Source organism: Numida meleagris, chromosome 3 (assembly GCF_002078875.1).
Source record: "Numida meleagris isolate 19003 breed g44 Domestic line chromosome 3, NumMel1.0, whole genome shotgun sequence".
In the NCBI taxonomy this organism is placed as follows: domain Eukaryota; kingdom Metazoa; phylum Chordata; class Aves; order Galliformes; family Numididae; genus Numida; species Numida meleagris.
The window spans coordinates 16,869,844-16,887,359 of record NC_034411.1 but is presented as its reverse complement, the minus strand read 5'-3'; the positions used below and the strand labels follow the sequence as shown (position 1 = coordinate 16,887,359).

Here is a 17,516-nt window from a genome sequence, read left to right as displayed (position 1 = left end):
GGAATAACGTAATAACAAATGAAGAAATATTTTTTCCAGAAGAAAATTTTGAATTTGCAATGCTGGCTGTTTGAGATGGAATGGAATACAAGATGCTTATCTGGTAAAAAGAAAACAAATCTACCTGGAGCTGCATGTTGTCCAGGCATCCCCAGGGCCTGGAATATCCCCTCTCTGCTCTCAGAGGTCTGGCTGTTCACTGGCACACAACCAGAGAAACTGCCACCTCAGAGTTCTAACATGTTCAGTGAATTGCTCCTGAGTCCTGTAAGTGAGGAAGGAAGTTTTTACTGAATGACTGTGACAAAGAGTTCCCAATAATTTATATCTTTGAGAAAACTATTAGCTTAATTCATGGATAAGAGGAAGATGCTAAGTTGAGCCAATAAATTACTTATTTCTTGTAACAGCTGGTTACATATAGCAAAGGAAATAGCCTACATTTAAGCCCCGCAGAGGCAGTTTAGTCCAGCAACATTGGCCTCCACTAGGAAACACAGTCCTAGAAACTTTACGTAGAATAAATCAATTATTTAATTCAAGCTGGTGAATGTTTAACAGTGAAAAATACCAGCCATCTGCAACTGTACAGTAAACCATTAAAAAGTTATGGAGCACCAGGCTGGCTTAAACAAATGATTCTGCTCTGCCTCTCATTCCTCTCATGCTGGGTGAAACGTGTGCTCCCAGCCGCCGGGGCTGTGCCTTGAGGTGCCCCCTGGCACACGGCAGCTAGCAGGGGAGCAAGCCCTGCTTTGAAAGCTGTTGCCTGATGTGCTGTTTGCTAGAGCAAGGGCTGCTAAATATTTGATTATTTCAAATGAGCGTCTATGAGCAGCTAGGTCTGTCACTGTGACGTGGGCTCAGAAATGTAGATCACCCGCTGTGAAAATACTGTCAGCAGCTTTGCAGGAACAGCTATATTGAACAAAACAGGTATGAACATTGTTGCCAGACCTACTGTTGTCATTCCAGCCCAGAGCTCCTGTAGCTCAGGGCTGTACTCCCAGGCTTTTCCCTGGGAAAGAGGGAAGTGGACTGCGTGGTAGGGAGCACTATGTGCACCTTTGGGAAGGTGCTCAGATTAATGGAAGGTTAGAATTGCCCAACTTTATGGCATTTGGGGGTTGGAGCTAGACCTGTAGATGTCCCTTTCAACCCTAACCATTCTATGACTCTATAATACTGTGAATTGAATTGCATTTGTGAGTAGCAACAGGATTTACCTTTTTCCAGAACATGACATTTCTGTTCCTTTTTTCACTGTCTTCATTTTGTATTCATGAGATTCTTACTGGATGGAACAGACTAGGACAAGAAGGAAGAAAGCATTCAAGTTTTTTACTTTAAATCACAGGCCCTCTCTCTGTCTACCTTCCTTCCCCTACAGCATGGAAACCCACTGTTCGGGCAGTAAAAACACTCACAGAGGTACTGTTAGAGTGTTCTCCCAGCACTGCTAGTAACACGAAGGAAAACAGAACTGATTTGTCTCTGTCTCTAAACTGCTCTGGCTGATAAAATCTAGATGAAAGGGTATATGCAAATACATTCCCCCTTCTAAATCTGTTGATTCCACTCTTTTTTTTCTTTTTTTTTCCCTCCCTGTAAGCCTCTTGGAAAACATCTTTGCAGGAGCTACAGTATTGCCAGTATTGCCCACTTCAGCAATCACTCAACCTCTTCCATCACCAAGCTGCTTTTCATAGGGGCTTCTTGTTTTTCCTGGAGAAGAGGAGCCCAGTGTGACCCTATTGCAAGTGCATGAACCAGTGGATCTTCTCAGGAACTCTCTAGATGTTCTGAACACATTTAACTCAAAGATTACACTTCAGGCATTCGTACATGTGCAGTAAATTGGTTTTGGACCTACTGGGATCAGCAGAGCTGGCACAATAGCATGTGTAATGGCACCACAGGATTAACTGAGTGAAAATCCTAGTGAGTAATTTCAATCTGTCCTGTCTCATTAGTTCTTGTTTATTCAAATGTTGTATAAAGTCTGTGGAGAAAAATAAGCCCACTCAAGATTTTATGCTTCTACTTTTCAGTTAAGCAGGAGAGCACTTTCAATCTGTTTCTTCAAGACCTCCACCACAATCAACTCCCAATTTCAGTTTCATTATTTCTAAGAAATAATGAAATCACCAGGAACTCAGAGAAAGAAAAAACAGAAATATAAGTTTTTTACTAGAAACCAGTAAATCATTTGTGTTGACGCCTGAAAATAACCACAATACTGTTCTATTTTTCCTTCCAGAGGTCTCTTCTAAAGCACAGTGTAATCTTGCCTCGCATGCAAGAACAAACACTGCCATGTGTTTCACATCCTGTTGGACAACTGAATGACTGCAGTACAGCTGCAACCTTTAAAACACATTGGATCCCTTCTGGGACCTCTCTACACAGCAGGGTGTACAATACCTGTCTTTACTTCAAAGGTAACACAGTTCACTGTGCTGCTTGCTGCCTTATATTTATATAGTAATTTATGGTGACATTCACGCTGACTTCTTTAAATTATGACATGAGCTGCAGGATAACAGTTAATCAGACGTAGGGTCTGGCAATACCTTTTTCACAGTGTCAGCAAACACTGCTGAAAAACAGTTTTACTGACAGAGCACTAGAGAGACTCATAAGGAAAAATATGCATGTGAAAGGCTATCTTCCCATTATATTCCCATTTTGACAGAGAGCAAATATTCCTTAGGATGGACACAGTTATAACAGATACAGGTGATCATAAAAGAACAATTCAGTCTAATAAAATAATTATACCAGTTTAATATATCTTATGCTGATGCAATTGCATCTGCAACAGTACAGCTCCGTAACCAATCATGCTCTTTACAGGCACATGAGCTGAGAGCAGTACAGTGTTGTTATCAAGAAGTTCTTGCTAAGCAAGATATGGTTGGGAATTTAAGCACTTCCTGAGTTTAACCAACTCCTCTAATAAACTGATTTTACAGAAGAGAGGACATGGAAATCAGTGCAATTAGCGATTGCATTGTTGGCTATCTGCCCAGGGAAAAACTGTGATCAACAACCAGAACAATGATTTACATTCACATAAGTTCAGAGCACCTTTTGGTGCTCTTTTAAAACACCTCCAGAAGGGTACTGCCCTCTGGTTCAGGGTCACGCTAGCATGTGTCCCTGAGGGGCCCTGCAGGGCCACCATGACCCTGCCCTGAGTTCTGCTGATGTTCCAGGGCCATCCTCCTCCATGCTTTGCTGTTATACCAGCTTCTTCCCTCCTGTGTTCTTTCCTTTTGGCTTGATTTCTAAATGAGCTATATCTGCCTTTGGGCCTTCCAGGCACACAATAGCACAGGGAGTAATAGGCAGAAAGGTGATTTCTTTCCAAAACTGTTTGCTGAGCCTCCTGCCTGTGTCTTGGGAAGAGCAGAGCTATGTGAGTGCTAAGTGGTGCCATTCATGTCACTCCCATCCAGCAACCAGACAGGTAACATACCTTTCAAAAGCATGCATTAGGCCTGACCTTCCTCACCTAATGATGAGGTGCACACTTTTCAATGGAGAGTGTGCAGCTGGTTCCTATCTGCTCAGCTGTGGCTCTCTTTTAAATGCTGTTTATTTTCCTTCTTTGGGTTGAATTGAGAATGAGCTGTTGTGAAATGGCTGCTGCCAGAAGGAGCCACCCTGGCCTCCTCCCAGCCACAGACACCACACAAGCTCATCAGTATCCTTGTGCCAGGTCTTACACTCATCCCACCTCCCTCCTTCACCTAATTAAGGAGGTAGAAAACTGTCTGTTTCTCAGGTGCTAGGTTAGTTTGCTGCTGACTTAGAGAGCAGGCCTAGTTACCTGAGGTCAAGCAAGCACTGCAAGTAGCAGGAACGTGCTGCTGGAAACAGGGAAGGGAGGATGGGAGCAGGTCATCCTTGCAGTTAGAGCTGCAAGCTAATGCCAAATAGTGGTGATGTCACTCCACTACTGCTCCCAGCTGTGTTCTCCATCCTTCTCCCTTTGCAGTGATGGAATGATTTCTGGGTGAGCTGATTCAGATGGCTGATCTGGCTGAAAACTATTCATTTTTATGGCACAGTTAGTTTTCTGCTGCTCTGATGAACAGATTTTGCCCTGTGGCCACACAGCCACTAGATGCAATTTAAGGAAAGCAGTGTAAATGGGAAACAAGGACAGCAACTAGCTTGTAGACAAACTCAGCTGTGATACCAGACTGCACCTAAGAAAAGCAGCTAGACCAGCTCCCCTGCTGTCACTGAAATAACCAGACCACTAGGTAGCTTGTTTTCCTACCTGCGCTCTTCTGCTCTAACATATTCTCAGTGCAGAAAGAGTATTTTTATCTCCCTTAATCTGTGCTTGTAGAGTTGCACTAGAGCAGGCAATTTCTTCAGATATGTGGACTGATAGTGGAGAGACAGATCCTGCAGAGCTGGACTGAATCTGTTCTCTTCCATCCCTTTATTGTTTTTGTATTCACAGTGGCAACAAACATAGATTGAAGTCTATTGCACAGCAGAACTCCTGTGAATCACCCAAGTCCCATCAGACTGGTGACAGTTATTGGTATCATTTTCTTCTCTTTTTTTTGTTTTTGTTTTTGTTTTTGTTTTGTTTCTCATCCAGGATAATAAATAAGAGCAGATTATGGAGAGAAAAGCAACTAAACAAAGATGGAAACTTTGAGCTACAACCCACTCACTCCTGTTTCTTACTGGATAGCAACAGACAAATTACTGAGACTGGGCTTCCATTTTCCCTCACTCATGTGTATAAGTAGGATATCCTTGAAGGAGATAAGCAGTAACATAATTTCTTACAAGAGTAATGTAAGAGCCTTTGTTACAAGGCAGTATCACAAGTCTAGGTTTGTTTCCAGGCTGCACTAGTAACTGTGCCTTTTTTTGCTAGCAGAAGTCCTCTTTGAGAGTCTGTGGCTCCTCTCCCCATCATTGTAGAAAGATGTTTTGGTGCAATGGGGTTATACTGGCAGTATTGGATCTCAGTGAAATACAGCCTCCCTCCCTCCTTTCTTATGTCCCCACCCTCCTGTGTTGTTGTTGGTGGTTTTTTTTGCTTTGTTTTGTTTTCTTTTGTTTGTTTGTTTGAAGTGGCTTTATTCCTAGATCTGGCACACAGTCCAGTCACATAAAAAACTGAATCAGTACAACTGTCAGGGCAAAGGGCTGCAAAGAGATGAGTGTGAACGAGTTAAATGGCACACAGGATTTCCTTAACCTGCCAAATCCTCATTTTTCATCAAGTCTAATGTTCAGGACTAGCACATCTAGCACATCTGTCACTTGAGCTAGCACCTTTGGCTTAAAGTGTCTGAAGTTTATTTACATACCTTCTCAACCCTATGCTGCTGATACTTGAGAGGAACTGCTGCTGAACAGATCATATATTTCTCCTCTTGAATACACAGAGATATGAATCCTCTTTCTTTTGCATGCTTTTCTGCAAGATAATTAAATCTTTGGATACGGAAGGCAAGGACATAAGAACAAATAATTGGATGTAGTCACGGAGTCATCGGCTGGGGACCTCACGTACCTCATACAAAACAGGGTCTGGTGTGGCTGGCATAAAAGGCAGTTCTAGGAGGGAAAACAAAGCAAGAAGTGGAAAAGAAGTTTATAAAGGAAAAGCTTAACCAAGTTGATTACATCTCACTGGCCAGATTTCTGAAACATTTTCTCAGGAGAGAAGAGACTGAATGCTTCATTCAGTGGTGATGAGCTCCTGTACACCAGTCCTAAAACAGCAGAGGTTAATGCTCAAAATGCCAGCACTAGCCCCCTGAGATAATATGCTATCATGATGAAAGGAGCAATTCCCTTACTTTCTTCTGTCTTCAGAAACTGCATAAGCTGCCTGACACTTAAAGAGCCGTACTAGAGCAAGTATGTGAGTTAAGAGCTGTATCCTTTGCTGACACAGTCACACTGATAAAAGACCTCATTTAGATGCAGCTCTACAGACATAGGCAGGAAGGCAACATCTTTAACTTCACCAAGACACCCACAGCAACAAAGTCTTTCTAGTACAGACAAGCCCTTAGGCTCAAAAGGATGTGAATGTGAATCTCCTGTGTGGTGCTTTTGTTACAGGCCTCCATAGAGCACTTATCATTGTAATTGTTGAGTAGTCTTTACATAACAGCAAAGCACGGAGAACAAAACATACGTACATATATACAAGACACATAACAAAATACTGTTATATTTTCCAGTTAAAGGACAGGCTCTGAAATTCTCAACAGACACTGAAATGTCTTTCCAGATCAAACCTGGATAAGAAAATTGCCAGATGGATTTCCAAGCATTACCAGCTGTGTGTCCAGCACCTCCCAGCACCCTGCTAGCAAGAACTGGCTGCATGTCCGTGCTAAGCTTCTCTATTCAAAAAGAGGGCAGTAGCAATCTTTGCTGCTTGAACCTTATTGCTGTGAAATGCCCCGTTCAGGTCATTGGGCATTCATTATGGCCCTTCATGTCATTTTGTGTGTGAAATGTAGTTATCTCACTGCTGATCACATAAACAGAATAATCACAGAATCATAGAATATCCTGAGTTAGAAGGAAGCCACAAGGATCATCAAGTCCAATTCCAGTCTCCAGTCTATACTGATCATGAAAGTGCGGTGCTGGTCTTGATCAGGACTCCCAAGTTCCACAAAAATAAATAAAAGTATTGAACATGACTGGTTTGATGAAAATAATACTGTACACGTAAAGGCAAGTAACTTAATGCACTACAAAAAATCCAATCATTTTGATCTTTCTAACAGTCACTTAATGGCTGGGAGAAAAACGTCCATCAGGATGACTGGAAGGTCCTGAAGGTCTAAAAAGAAAATTTCTCTAGCAACAAGAAAACAGGTACAGCAATGCACTAACTGCAAAATGATCCAAGTTTTCGTTTTTTTTTTTTTTTGAAGGAGCTTGTTTTCCTGAAATTTTTAAGATACATTATCAGAACACCTGCTTTAAGAAAAAACTTATTTTTCCCAGTGGCCCACTGCAAGTTCTTACCTTCTAATGCCTTTGCAGAAGTTAGTTCAGCAATTCCTTTTGACACCGTGAAGCTCCGAGTCTCTACAAAGAAGTAGCGAAAGGATTACACAAATTAGTTCCTGTGGAAAATCATAGCCGTAGAATCAGGATAGCAGGAGCCTAAGGTTTCTGTGGCTATTGCGTGATACAGACAGCTTCATCCTGTTACTACCATAGGATTGCATACTGTTTTGTCTTCATTGAACAGATGGGCTCACGGCCAGCGACTTACTGGTTTTGATTCTGGAAATGTGGGAGTCACTTACCTGGTGCAAAGCCTCAGAAAAAGGTAGACAAGAGCTTTGCAGAAAGTCTCAGGCATCCCTGAGTAATCTGTGGAGTATTACAGGATAAATGAAGGCTCTGGCTAGGGAGTTATTGAATGCTTGAGGATTTCCAGTATCCTGATTTCTAGATGCCATTAAAAAAACACAACCTCAAATTCCACAGCAACTCAGCTCCCCCTGCGATATCATTATGTATCCATGACTGGACACAAGGATGAGCCACTTCTTAACCTGACAGCATATTGCTACATGCTGTAGCATGTAAATTCAGCACTGCTGACATGTCACCCTTCTTCAGTGTCAGTTTATTCAAGCAACCGTGCAATGTGTGTTTGCATGGCTATTTTCACATGTAAGAAACAAGTTCCCTCTGCTCCTTATTCCGCTAATTTTGCACTCACAGCTGTTTCTTGAGGGAATTCATCTCCTGGACTGTGAGGTTGGGTGCTGAACCCCACTGGGTTCACTGCTGTGCTTCGTACCTTCAGTTTGGACCTAGAGGCCTCTAGGAACTTATCTCTGTTCTGATTCTTGAATGAGCTTGCAACATGAACTGCTGGTTAAAAATATATAATCTTTTACCATCTCTGTACTTGTATGAGAAGTACATCTGATTTCAGTGAGCTGAGAAAGAACCAGAGATCCACAGGGATCGTTTTGGTTGAGCAGTTTCCAGAGCAAAGCAATCAAGTGATGGCAGTGCCTTGCTGTGCTGCCTGCCACTTGTGCCTCTGGGATCATGAAGCAGAAGCAAACCCCAGGTGACAAGACCCTGCTACTAGCAGCCTCTGCTGGGCCCATTAATCTGCAGGGTCATCACGTGGCATCGCTGACGGAAAGCAGCCGGGTTGGGTCTGTTTTTCTCCAGCCTGCACGTAAGTGAGACCAGAGCTGCCAGACAGTGCTCACACCTGCAAACAGTGGGAAGCGAGCGAAAGTGGGGGAGCCTCCCCAAGGATTTTCAACAGAGCCAGGAAGCTGGCACTGAGGCTGCTCCTTGGCTTGCTCCCAAACTTCCCATGCACCTTCAGGTCACTTGATTTCATTTCTGGGCACCTCTGCAATGGCCCTGCGTGGGAGCTGGGTGCCAAGGCTCAGTGAGCTTAGGCAGAGCTCAGACACAGGTGAGCCTGTGCCATGGTGCGCTCGATTCCAGCCCAGAGGCTTTGTCTGATGCAAAATCACTCCTCACATTGCCTAACAGTCCTGTCACCTTTGGTAACAGCTGTGTTGGAAGCCGACCATTTCCTCTCAGACAAGTGAGCTCACTGCCACTTCAGACTTCGTGTCAAAGGACTTTGCGTGTCACTTACAAACAGGCCATTCTCCATCCCCACTACAAAGGCCCTATCTGCACTACAAAACAAACACAGCCAATCCAGATAAAACAGCGCAGTCTTTTTGCATTGGTTTGTCCCACCAAGGAAGGGACCTGGAGCTCAGGAGGCTTGGGGCTTTCCATCAGTCTGAACAGCAGCACTTTGCTGTCCATGCTAACGCACACCCAGCCTGCCATGGCTGACCAAGCCACACGGCGATGCTCTACTTCTCATATTGCCTGAGCACACTGTTTGAATTTCATTTATAAGAAACCATTTGTCTCTAAGAGTGAAGCTTGCAGAAAAATGAGTAAGAAAATATATCACGGTAGCGTCCTTATTCAGAGGCCCAGCCAAGACCCCATTTCCAGTACCGACACAGTGTATTTTGCTAGCACAGTTCCACATTCATTACGTGCTGTCTGCTCACTCCGGATTAACAGAACTTATTTTCTGATTCTGATTCTAGGGGAACCCTGAGCGTGGTTTCAAACACGTGGCCACACCCAGCTAAGGACAAAGATGTGCTTCATATGCCAGCTAACATACTGCTGGACTCACCTCATGCAGTCCAGATGAGCTCCGTTTATAACTGTATGTGAGTAACATCCAGCAAAGCTGCCCAAAGCAAAGCTTTGCAGGTCTGCTGTCACCGTGTTGGAATTGCTAACGGCATGCAGTCAAGTGCTAAGGAAAAGGCAGGCTACATTGCAAACTCAGATAAAGTTACCTTTTCGTTAACAAACTGTGTAAAATTACCCAGTTTGGCTAACCTTGAGTTGCTCCTGGCTTCTGGGGAGTTTACGTCCCACATTCCGTGAGCTATATAATGAGATGATTGCTATAATATTTTATTTTGGCTGTGTGCACATGAAATAGGGCAGACTGTTAATACAGCAGAGAGAGTGTAGAGCAGCAGCTGTTACACTTTCAAAGAGTGTTACTGATCTTTTTATAGTTGGCTGCAGTTGACATCACAGCTAAATAGAGTCTCACTCTAAAATATAATTCACCCAGCCTATGCAGCCTTAAAGCCATGCATCGCTGGGAGGAGAGAGGGTCACAGGAAGCAGCGCAATACTAGAAAGGCAGTAAAAGCATGGGGATAAGGCTTCTTCTTTTCCCTGCACCCATTATGAAAGGCTTCTCCAGGAAGGCCAGCCATCTCTGGAGAAGAGCAAGAGTGAAATCTCCAAAATCACAGTTGCTGCTTTTACACTGGTGTCACTGTGATGCTGCTAGAAGCTGGGTAAAAGCAAATGTGCAATACAATTCATTGGCGAGGGGCATTCCACACCAGACCCCTTACATGAGCCTGAGTGCATGAGCTTTCAGAGCTTTCAGGAAAGTGCTTTCCACCAACAGGCCACTCACTAGTAAGAATAATGAAGCTAGGTTTAAAGGAGGCTCAGTCAGAACTCAAGGGTAATGGGGATAATGTCACAGTGGAGGCTGAAACTCAGCCAAATAAACAGTTTTAGTACAGCAGTTTCACCAGTGCCAATTCTATGAGGTTTGGCCACCAAAAATCCTAAATCCATTACGTGCTTGCACATGTCTGAGGATTAATATACGGTTGTGGCGATGCCTTGACAGTTGGACTTGATGATTTTATAATCACTGTGGTTGGAAAATAAGTTTCTATCTTATTGTACATACTCCATATGAATGCCTTGGGTTTCCTGAGATAGCTTTCATGGTTTGACACTAATGCACTTCTCCTTGGATTCTGTGACCAAAGAATGTTTGGTTTTCATCTCTGTTTTCTTCTGAGATTTCCCTCATGGGAACACGTTAACGTCTCACTTTTCCCCCCAACCTGCTCTGTTTCATCTTGTATTTACCATCACAACAAGAAGTCACTCTCATCAGGAAAGGCTGCAAAACATGAGGAGACAGTGCATCACCACAGTCTGAAAACCTTTCCTAGGCACTGGTTATATGGCATGCCAAAAATGTCCTGGGTAGTTACAAGTACTGCATCTTTCACAGTCAGTCACTGTTTACTGTCTCAGGGGTGTTACAGCAGAATTTGACCTTAAGAGAAAGCTGCATGCACACAAGCCTCCTCTGTGCTGGGAAACGCATCGTCACCAACAACAAGTGAACTAGCACGTATTCAGCACAGTGGCCAAGAATGATCAGCACTGCCTTCTTCCTTCCAAAAAATGTCAAATGAATTTCTGCCTAAGCATATGACACTGCGCAACACAAAAGTCTACTCCAGTCTCATACCAATGTTGCTGCTGCCCTGCTTATGCTGTGCTCCCACCTAGCGCTACATGAGGGGACCTGGCCCAGTGTGTCACACCATCTCCTTGCCAAGGCACGCACTGCCTGCTCTCCTGGCCCAGCTGTACGTTGTGCAGGGCAGCTGAGAGTGCTGCCCTACAGTGACCCCACAATGCCAGCAGTGTTGCCCTCCAGGCATGCCTTCAACATGCTTCACAGGAGGCATTCTCCTTTTGTCGGGAAGAAAACTCAGTCTTTCATACTGTGTGATGAGGTCCATGGTTTTGCATCTGCTGAAGACACTGGCAAGATTTTGAGAGCTGATCCTCAGAAACATCAACAAAGAAGGGAGGTCAGGGAGACCTGCAGCGAGCCCATCTTCTGCAACTCCTTCTGCATAACATTTACATGGTCCTAAATGAAATTCTGATCTGAAACCAGCTTTTCCACTTTGATTAACCAAAGGAATCTGATGAAGTTGCACTGCTGCACACCTTGCAAACAGCACTAGAGAAAGGCCTGGATAGCAGGAAGCAGGCACCACTCCTGTTCTGGAACAAGGATCTCCTGGGAACAACCCTACTTGCTTCTGCTGGCACACCGCGCACCTTTCCTTTAGCAGCAGGAGCATAAGCAAGAATTTATCTTCAACTATCAAGCAGAAGCCTGCTCCATGCAGACAGTGGAAAGATAACCATTAGTCTGAAGAAAAGCAAAGTCAAGCTTCTCTGAGGAGTGATCCTCAGTTCCACTGAGGAGTGGTCCTCAGTCTGCCAGGACATTCACAGCAGGCTCCCTGTTCCCCCGGACTGTATGTGCTAGTATCCCTGCTGCCTTATCTGGTAGAGGATACAAAACATGGAGAAAGGACAGTTCAACCGAGAGAAACTTCTTTTTCTATCTTCTCCCCTTTGGAGCCCCCAGCTTTTCCCATCCTGGCAAGATTTGTAAGGAAGACAGCACTTTCAAAGTGCTAGAAAACCATTAATGCTGCCATGCTGGCACTGGCCAAGACACACATGATATTTCAGACATCCAGGTGATGCTGTGATTGATGGGACATTGTGTTCAGTTTTGCAGTTTCCAGTCACTGTCATAAGGACTTGGTGTTCACACTTTAGGCATGGATGGCCAAGCCAAAGGGTGGTGACAAAAGATGATAGTCATGAAGGAACCGCAGAGACTACGATGCTGCTGCACCCTTTGTTGATCAGTCAGCCTTGCAGCAAATTCTCATCACTCCCCTATGCCTTCTATTACCTCAGAGATCTAAGGACAACCTCCCAGATATGAAAACATGATTGCAGAAAAGGACAAATGCTGTCTCCTAAGGATACAAGGCATGGCTGCAGTTATCTCATTTTGAATAACAAATGTATTTGCTCTTTGGCCTGTACCCAGTGGCATGGAGAAACGTCCAGGAGGTGGGGAAGAAAAGCTGTCAAGGAGAAAAGCCTTAAACCTCCCAATACTGATAAGACAAGCTTGGTTAAATGCAAAAGAGACGGGAAAGAGTCTAGAGGATTAGAAGATAACAGAGAAAGAGATAAAGCTACCAATGAAAAGAGGAAGACCTCTTGACAACAAAGGAGACTGTCAGACTAAAGAAGTGACAACGGTGCGCTCTTGACAAACAGGGACAAAGTCAAATAGAAAAATCAAGCTGCCAGAAAATCAGGCAGAGGAGCTCAGCTTGAATAACAGGGAATAACAGCTGTTGTGTGAAGTGCGGGAGAGAGAACACAAGGCCTTGTGCAGGTCTGGGCAACCAGGGGCACTGGGCAGGACGAGGGCAGAAACAGTGCCTAGGAGGAGGAAACCTGTTTGCAGTGAGAAGCGAGGCAGGCCTTGGGGTGGTACTGGGCTGCTGACATGGGGCAGGAGAATGGCTGGAGAAGAGAAAAGAGATACTTTTCTATGCAAGCACATGGAGCTTCAGTGTGAGTCAGACACCAGAAAATCATGTCTAAAACGATGCTTATAAAAATCAGGATAAGCCATAGAAATAATGCCTACTGGGTTTGTTACATAGAATTTTCTTTCTTTTGCTTTTCTTCCATGCAATTTTAAACAGCAAAGTAATATGACTCAATTAATGCGTGGAAGAGAATTATTTCATCAAATGGCATAGTAACTGCTGCACTCCCCAGCTCTGATCATCAGAAACTGCTGATTTAATTAATCATCAGCCGCAAATCCTCAGCTCAGGTGGAACTTCCCTCATTCCACCTACATCTTCAAGCCGAAAATCTTCCCAGCTGTACAGGGCCCTGAAATAAAACACTCCAGAAAAAAAAGAATGCCAGAGCAAAACAAAATGATTTTTTTGCAAGTGCCAAGAAGAGAGACCAACAGTCCCTTGTCTCTAACCAGAAAAGAAGATAGGAAACATGTAGAATGAATGATAAGAACAAAGCCCGAGCACCAACCTCAGCACGCACCAAGTACATGCACTTCAGCAGCAGAAGGGAAGAGCAGGGCTGAAGAAATTTGCAGTCAGTACCACTCGGAGAAGAAAGACTTGTGAGGTATAACAGAACAGAGCAGCCAGGGGCAGAGAAGGATGGTGGCTCTGTGTTAACCTTGTAACAGGCACGCAACCTCACCAGGAGAGCGCTGGTGCTTCCCAGTGCTTTCTGGTTTTGAACTGTGAGAAGACAGTTCGCTTCATATTTGGGTTCTTCTCTCCATAACCACGAGACATTAGCTTTAAAACACCAACATAAATTCTCTTAAAATCTATTGATTTCAGAAGCTGAAGGCTCTAAGACAGATACCAAACACTGTAAGACAAAACTCGAAAATCTTGTGATTGCCATTTGTTAAGTTGGGGTAGTCAGAAGAAAGACTTCATCACATGTGTGGGATGAGGAGGGCTTAGGAATCTGCCAAACAGTGGTGGAAAACAATGCCTCAACACTGCTTGCTAAGACCAGGAAGTCTAAAAGAAGCAGATAGTGGACTCTTCAGAGCCTGTTAATTATTCAGTGGTGTTAAAGAAGATGTAGCCCCTGTGCTACATATCACACTGCTGTTTCCTGCCAGCCTTGCTGGGTTTGCACATTCTGACTGCACCCTGCAGAGTGGCTCCAGGTAAAGAGGTGAGTTGCAGTACAAAAAGGAGAAAAAACAGGGCTCTGTTTTTTTAACTTAACTCTCCCCTTCCCATCTTCTTTCTTCTTGTTATTCATCCGCAGAGACAGAGGCTCTCCTTTGTTTGTGCTGTGAATTAACTAAACATTACTGGAAGTTCAGGTAACCCAATAATTTTATATGTACAAACACACATATCAACAAATGTTAAAAAAAAACCTTCTTTAAAGGAAAATATCAGAAAGAATAGAGCATGACTGTTCTACAGACCTCATTCAGAGCACGTGAATGAGCAGACAACAGGAAGAGCTCAATTAAATATATGCTTTAAGTTCTTCCACAGCATCACACTACAAAACTAGAAAGGGCACAGAGAAAACAAGTGTCAACAGGACTTGCTTCGGCCTAAGGCTTGCTGCCAAGGAAATCTTTGAGACTGCTCTCTCACGTCTGAAGCACCGTGACTGCCAGGTGTCTGCATCTTGCTGTTCTCTGGGTATCTCCAAACTCAAAGACAGGCTCAGGTTTCACAGTGTCTTAATTCACCCCTAAATACCAGGTGCCTTCCAACCAGGCTGCCTGCCTCCAGGTAGCATGCTCCCTTTTGCCCTCTCCTTTTCCCATTCCTGACATCACCTCTGCCGTTTGCTTTTATCTCCTTCCCTCTCCCCAGTCCTTGACCTTCTTCGCTCGTAAGGTAGGGAGCCAGCTGCCAGCAGTCAGACATACTCTGCTTTTGCCCCTTTGTTGCATATGAGTTCCCTCTGAACCTGGGCATCTCAACCCAAACCTGTTCCTGTTGGGATTTAGCACATGCAGACCCTTGATCCTTTCATATGCATTTGCGAGGTCTTTGCACCTTTCCCATTGCTTTCTTCCAGGCCTGCTGTATGTCTGCAGCTCTTATCGACTCCCTGGGATGGAATACACGAATGCACCATGAGGTCCTGAAGCCACGTCTCACACCTCAAAGGAAATGGTTCATCCCACCGGGTCACACTCTCCTCCCAAACACAGGGAGTGAGCGAGTCACGGGGTGCTACTGGTGCCTGGCTGTTGAAAGCAGAGAGGCAGTGTTTCCATTCTGAAAGAAAAATGCATGTATATATAGATGTGATCAATAGTAGCCAAGCATGATGGAGTCATCCTTCAGAAAGGACAGAGAGCTTGTCAGACCCCATTTATTTTAACCTCATGGAAGAATTTGGTATGCAGCCATTGGGCAGGACTGGACCTTTACCTGATGACTTATAATCCTTATGGCACTGCACGTCTGTATGAACATTCCTGCATGGGTCTGGCATCAGCAGGGTCTGACTGCTCTGGGACATCCTTGGAGCAGAGGATGACGTGTGGAGTCCCACAGTGACCAGAGGACTTCAGCTCTCAGGGCCACAGCTGAACACCTATGACTGACAGCTCAGTGGTCTCAGGAATACAGTTCCATATGTCTGCAAACAGTCTCAGAGTGAGGACGAGCTGCAGCTCACTTTCTTGAGCTCTTCCTCTTTGCAGCCTGAGAGCTATAAACACCAACACTGCCTAAGGACAGCTGTAAATGATCAACAAGAGATTACAGTGAGATCAACTTAAAGGCAAGGATGTGTCTAAAAATACATAGATACTGGTGTGTACGCATTGGGAAAACCTGAAAAACCTCTAAAAGCTTTTGGAGGTTGTAAAGAGCTTTGTCAGAGGAGTCACACAGTAACTAGGAGCAATTAGAGACAAATTGAGCATTCATTCTAAAGATTTCCTCTTAGGCAGAAAGAAAAAAAACTCAAAACCTGAGCCTGGTGTGCATTAATGGTTGTTGGTATCAGGGCCTGATGGAGAAGCTGGGAATTACATGGCACTGTCATCCCAGCAGAAGCTCTGGAGCAAACAGTTATACACACACAAAAATGTCCCTGGTCTACAATTAATTTCCTTCTTTTTATCTTCCTAAAGACTTCTAGCCAGCACAGCTGCGGGCAGATACAGGCACCCTGTGATGCTCACCCATGCTGGAGTGAAGCTCTGTGGGAGCTGGTAGGAGGCTGCTGGCATTACAGGAAGAGCTGGTGGGAGAAGGCCTATGTTACTGACAGCACCTGATCATCGTGTGTGTGCGAAAGCATGAATGTACAAACACTTTACCAATAAAACCCTTTCAGAGCTGACGCTCAGAATGCCGTCCCTTCAGAGGGAGCAGCATCTTGCACAGGCAGTCCCGCACAGCTCGCTGAGAGCAGCCTGTATGTCTCACACCGCGATGGCGGCCGTGCTGCAGCCAGGAATGGCTCCTCGCAATCACACGGGTGGGAAAGGTGGTGGCACTGCCTGGCTCTGCCCGCTGCAAGCTGAGCTCTGGGGCTCTCCAGGTGCAATTCACCTGCAGCTCACAGATGTCAGCACGCACCTCACTTGGAGGACACAAACTCCATAGCAGTGCCGCCCAGACGCGGTACCACACACGACCCAGCGGTGTGCCCTGGTCCTGCCTAAGGGACCAACCCGTGGCACTGACGGAGCTGCAGACCCCGTTCCACGCCGGACCCCCCGGGCCGGGGCCGCCTCCCTTCGGCACCCCCGCCCCCGCCGGTCCCCTCCCGGCTATAAAGCCCCGCGGGCGGCCGGACCCTCCTGGCCCGCCGCCATGGCCGCGCTGCGCTTCGGGCAGCCCCCGGCGGAGCTGCCCGCGGTGCCGCCCTCCTGCCCACCGGGGCGGTGGTTGTGCGGGACGGCCGGGGGCAGCGGGGGAGGGCCCGGCGCGGCCTCGGCGCCCCTCGCGGCGCTGCCCCCGGCGGCGGAGGGGGCTCCGTCGGCACAACGTCGGAAACGAACGAGCTTCACGGCGGCGCAGCTGGAGACGCTGGAGCTGGTGTTCCAGGACACCATGTACCCCGACATCTACCTGCGGGAGCGGCTGGCCGACGCCACCCAGATCCCAGAGTCCCGCATCCAGGTGAGGGGCGGCGGGAGCCCGTCCTCCTAGCCGCCCGCCCTCACCGCGCCCTCACGGCCGCCCTCTCTCCCCAGGTCTGGTTCCAGAACCGCCGCGCCAAGTCCCGCCGGCAGCGGGGGCCGCCCCGGCCGGGTCCCCCCGCCCCGCCGCCGCCCCAGCGCCCGCCGCGCGGCTCGGCCCCGCTGCTCCGCGCCCGGGAGGAGAGCCGCGAGTGGCCGCCCCGCGCCGCCGGCCCGCCCGGCCCCGGGCTGCGCCCGCACGGGGGGAGCGGGGGAGCCCCGGCCGGGCCCTACCCGCCCCGCCCCGCGTTCCCCTTCCCGGCCGGCGGCGGCTTGTCGGAGCCGGGAATGGAGTGGGAGGAGAACGCCCTCGGCGCCTTCCGAGCCCTCTGACCGCGGCTCGGCCCTGCCCTGCCCGGGCCTTTTGCACTTTATCCCGGAGGGACTGCGCCTATTTATGGACGGGAGATGGGGGCTGCTGCGCCGGCTGCCGACACCGTGTTACATTGTTTACAGCTTCTATTTAACCTTCTTTAGTCACCAAGCCGACCGAATGCACTGCTCTAGGGAGGGACGTGGGGGA

At 46.6% G+C, this 17,516-nt stretch overlaps 2 protein-coding genes across 6 annotated transcripts in view; one reads left to right on the top strand and one right to left on the bottom strand.

Annotated features, from left to right (window-relative positions):
* LIN9 (lin-9 DREAM MuvB core complex component) overlaps positions 13,618-17,516 on the bottom strand; it is a 48,187-nt gene continuing 44,288 nt past the window's right edge. For 4 of the 5 annotated variants that reach the window (XM_021392588.1, XM_021392585.1, XM_021392587.1 and 1 more), the window contains 2 exons: positions 15,228-15,539; positions 14,145-15,071 (listed from right to left, as the gene is read on the bottom strand). The gene's annotated coding sequence lies outside the window, so the exon portion shown is untranslated. Of the gene's footprint in view, positions 15,072-15,227; positions 15,540-17,516 lie in introns of all 5 variants that reach the window. The other variant, XM_021392586.1, reaches the window with a different exon arrangement.
* MIXL1 (Mix paired-like homeobox) lies at positions 15,409-17,510 on the top strand. The gene is made up of 2 exons (XM_021392593.1): positions 15,409-16,934; positions 17,009-17,510. Exons 1-2 carry the CDS (start codon positions 16,626-16,628, stop codon positions 17,324-17,326), a joined length of 627 nt encoding a protein of 208 aa, XP_021248268.1. The 5' UTR covers positions 15,409-16,625; the 3' UTR covers positions 17,327-17,510.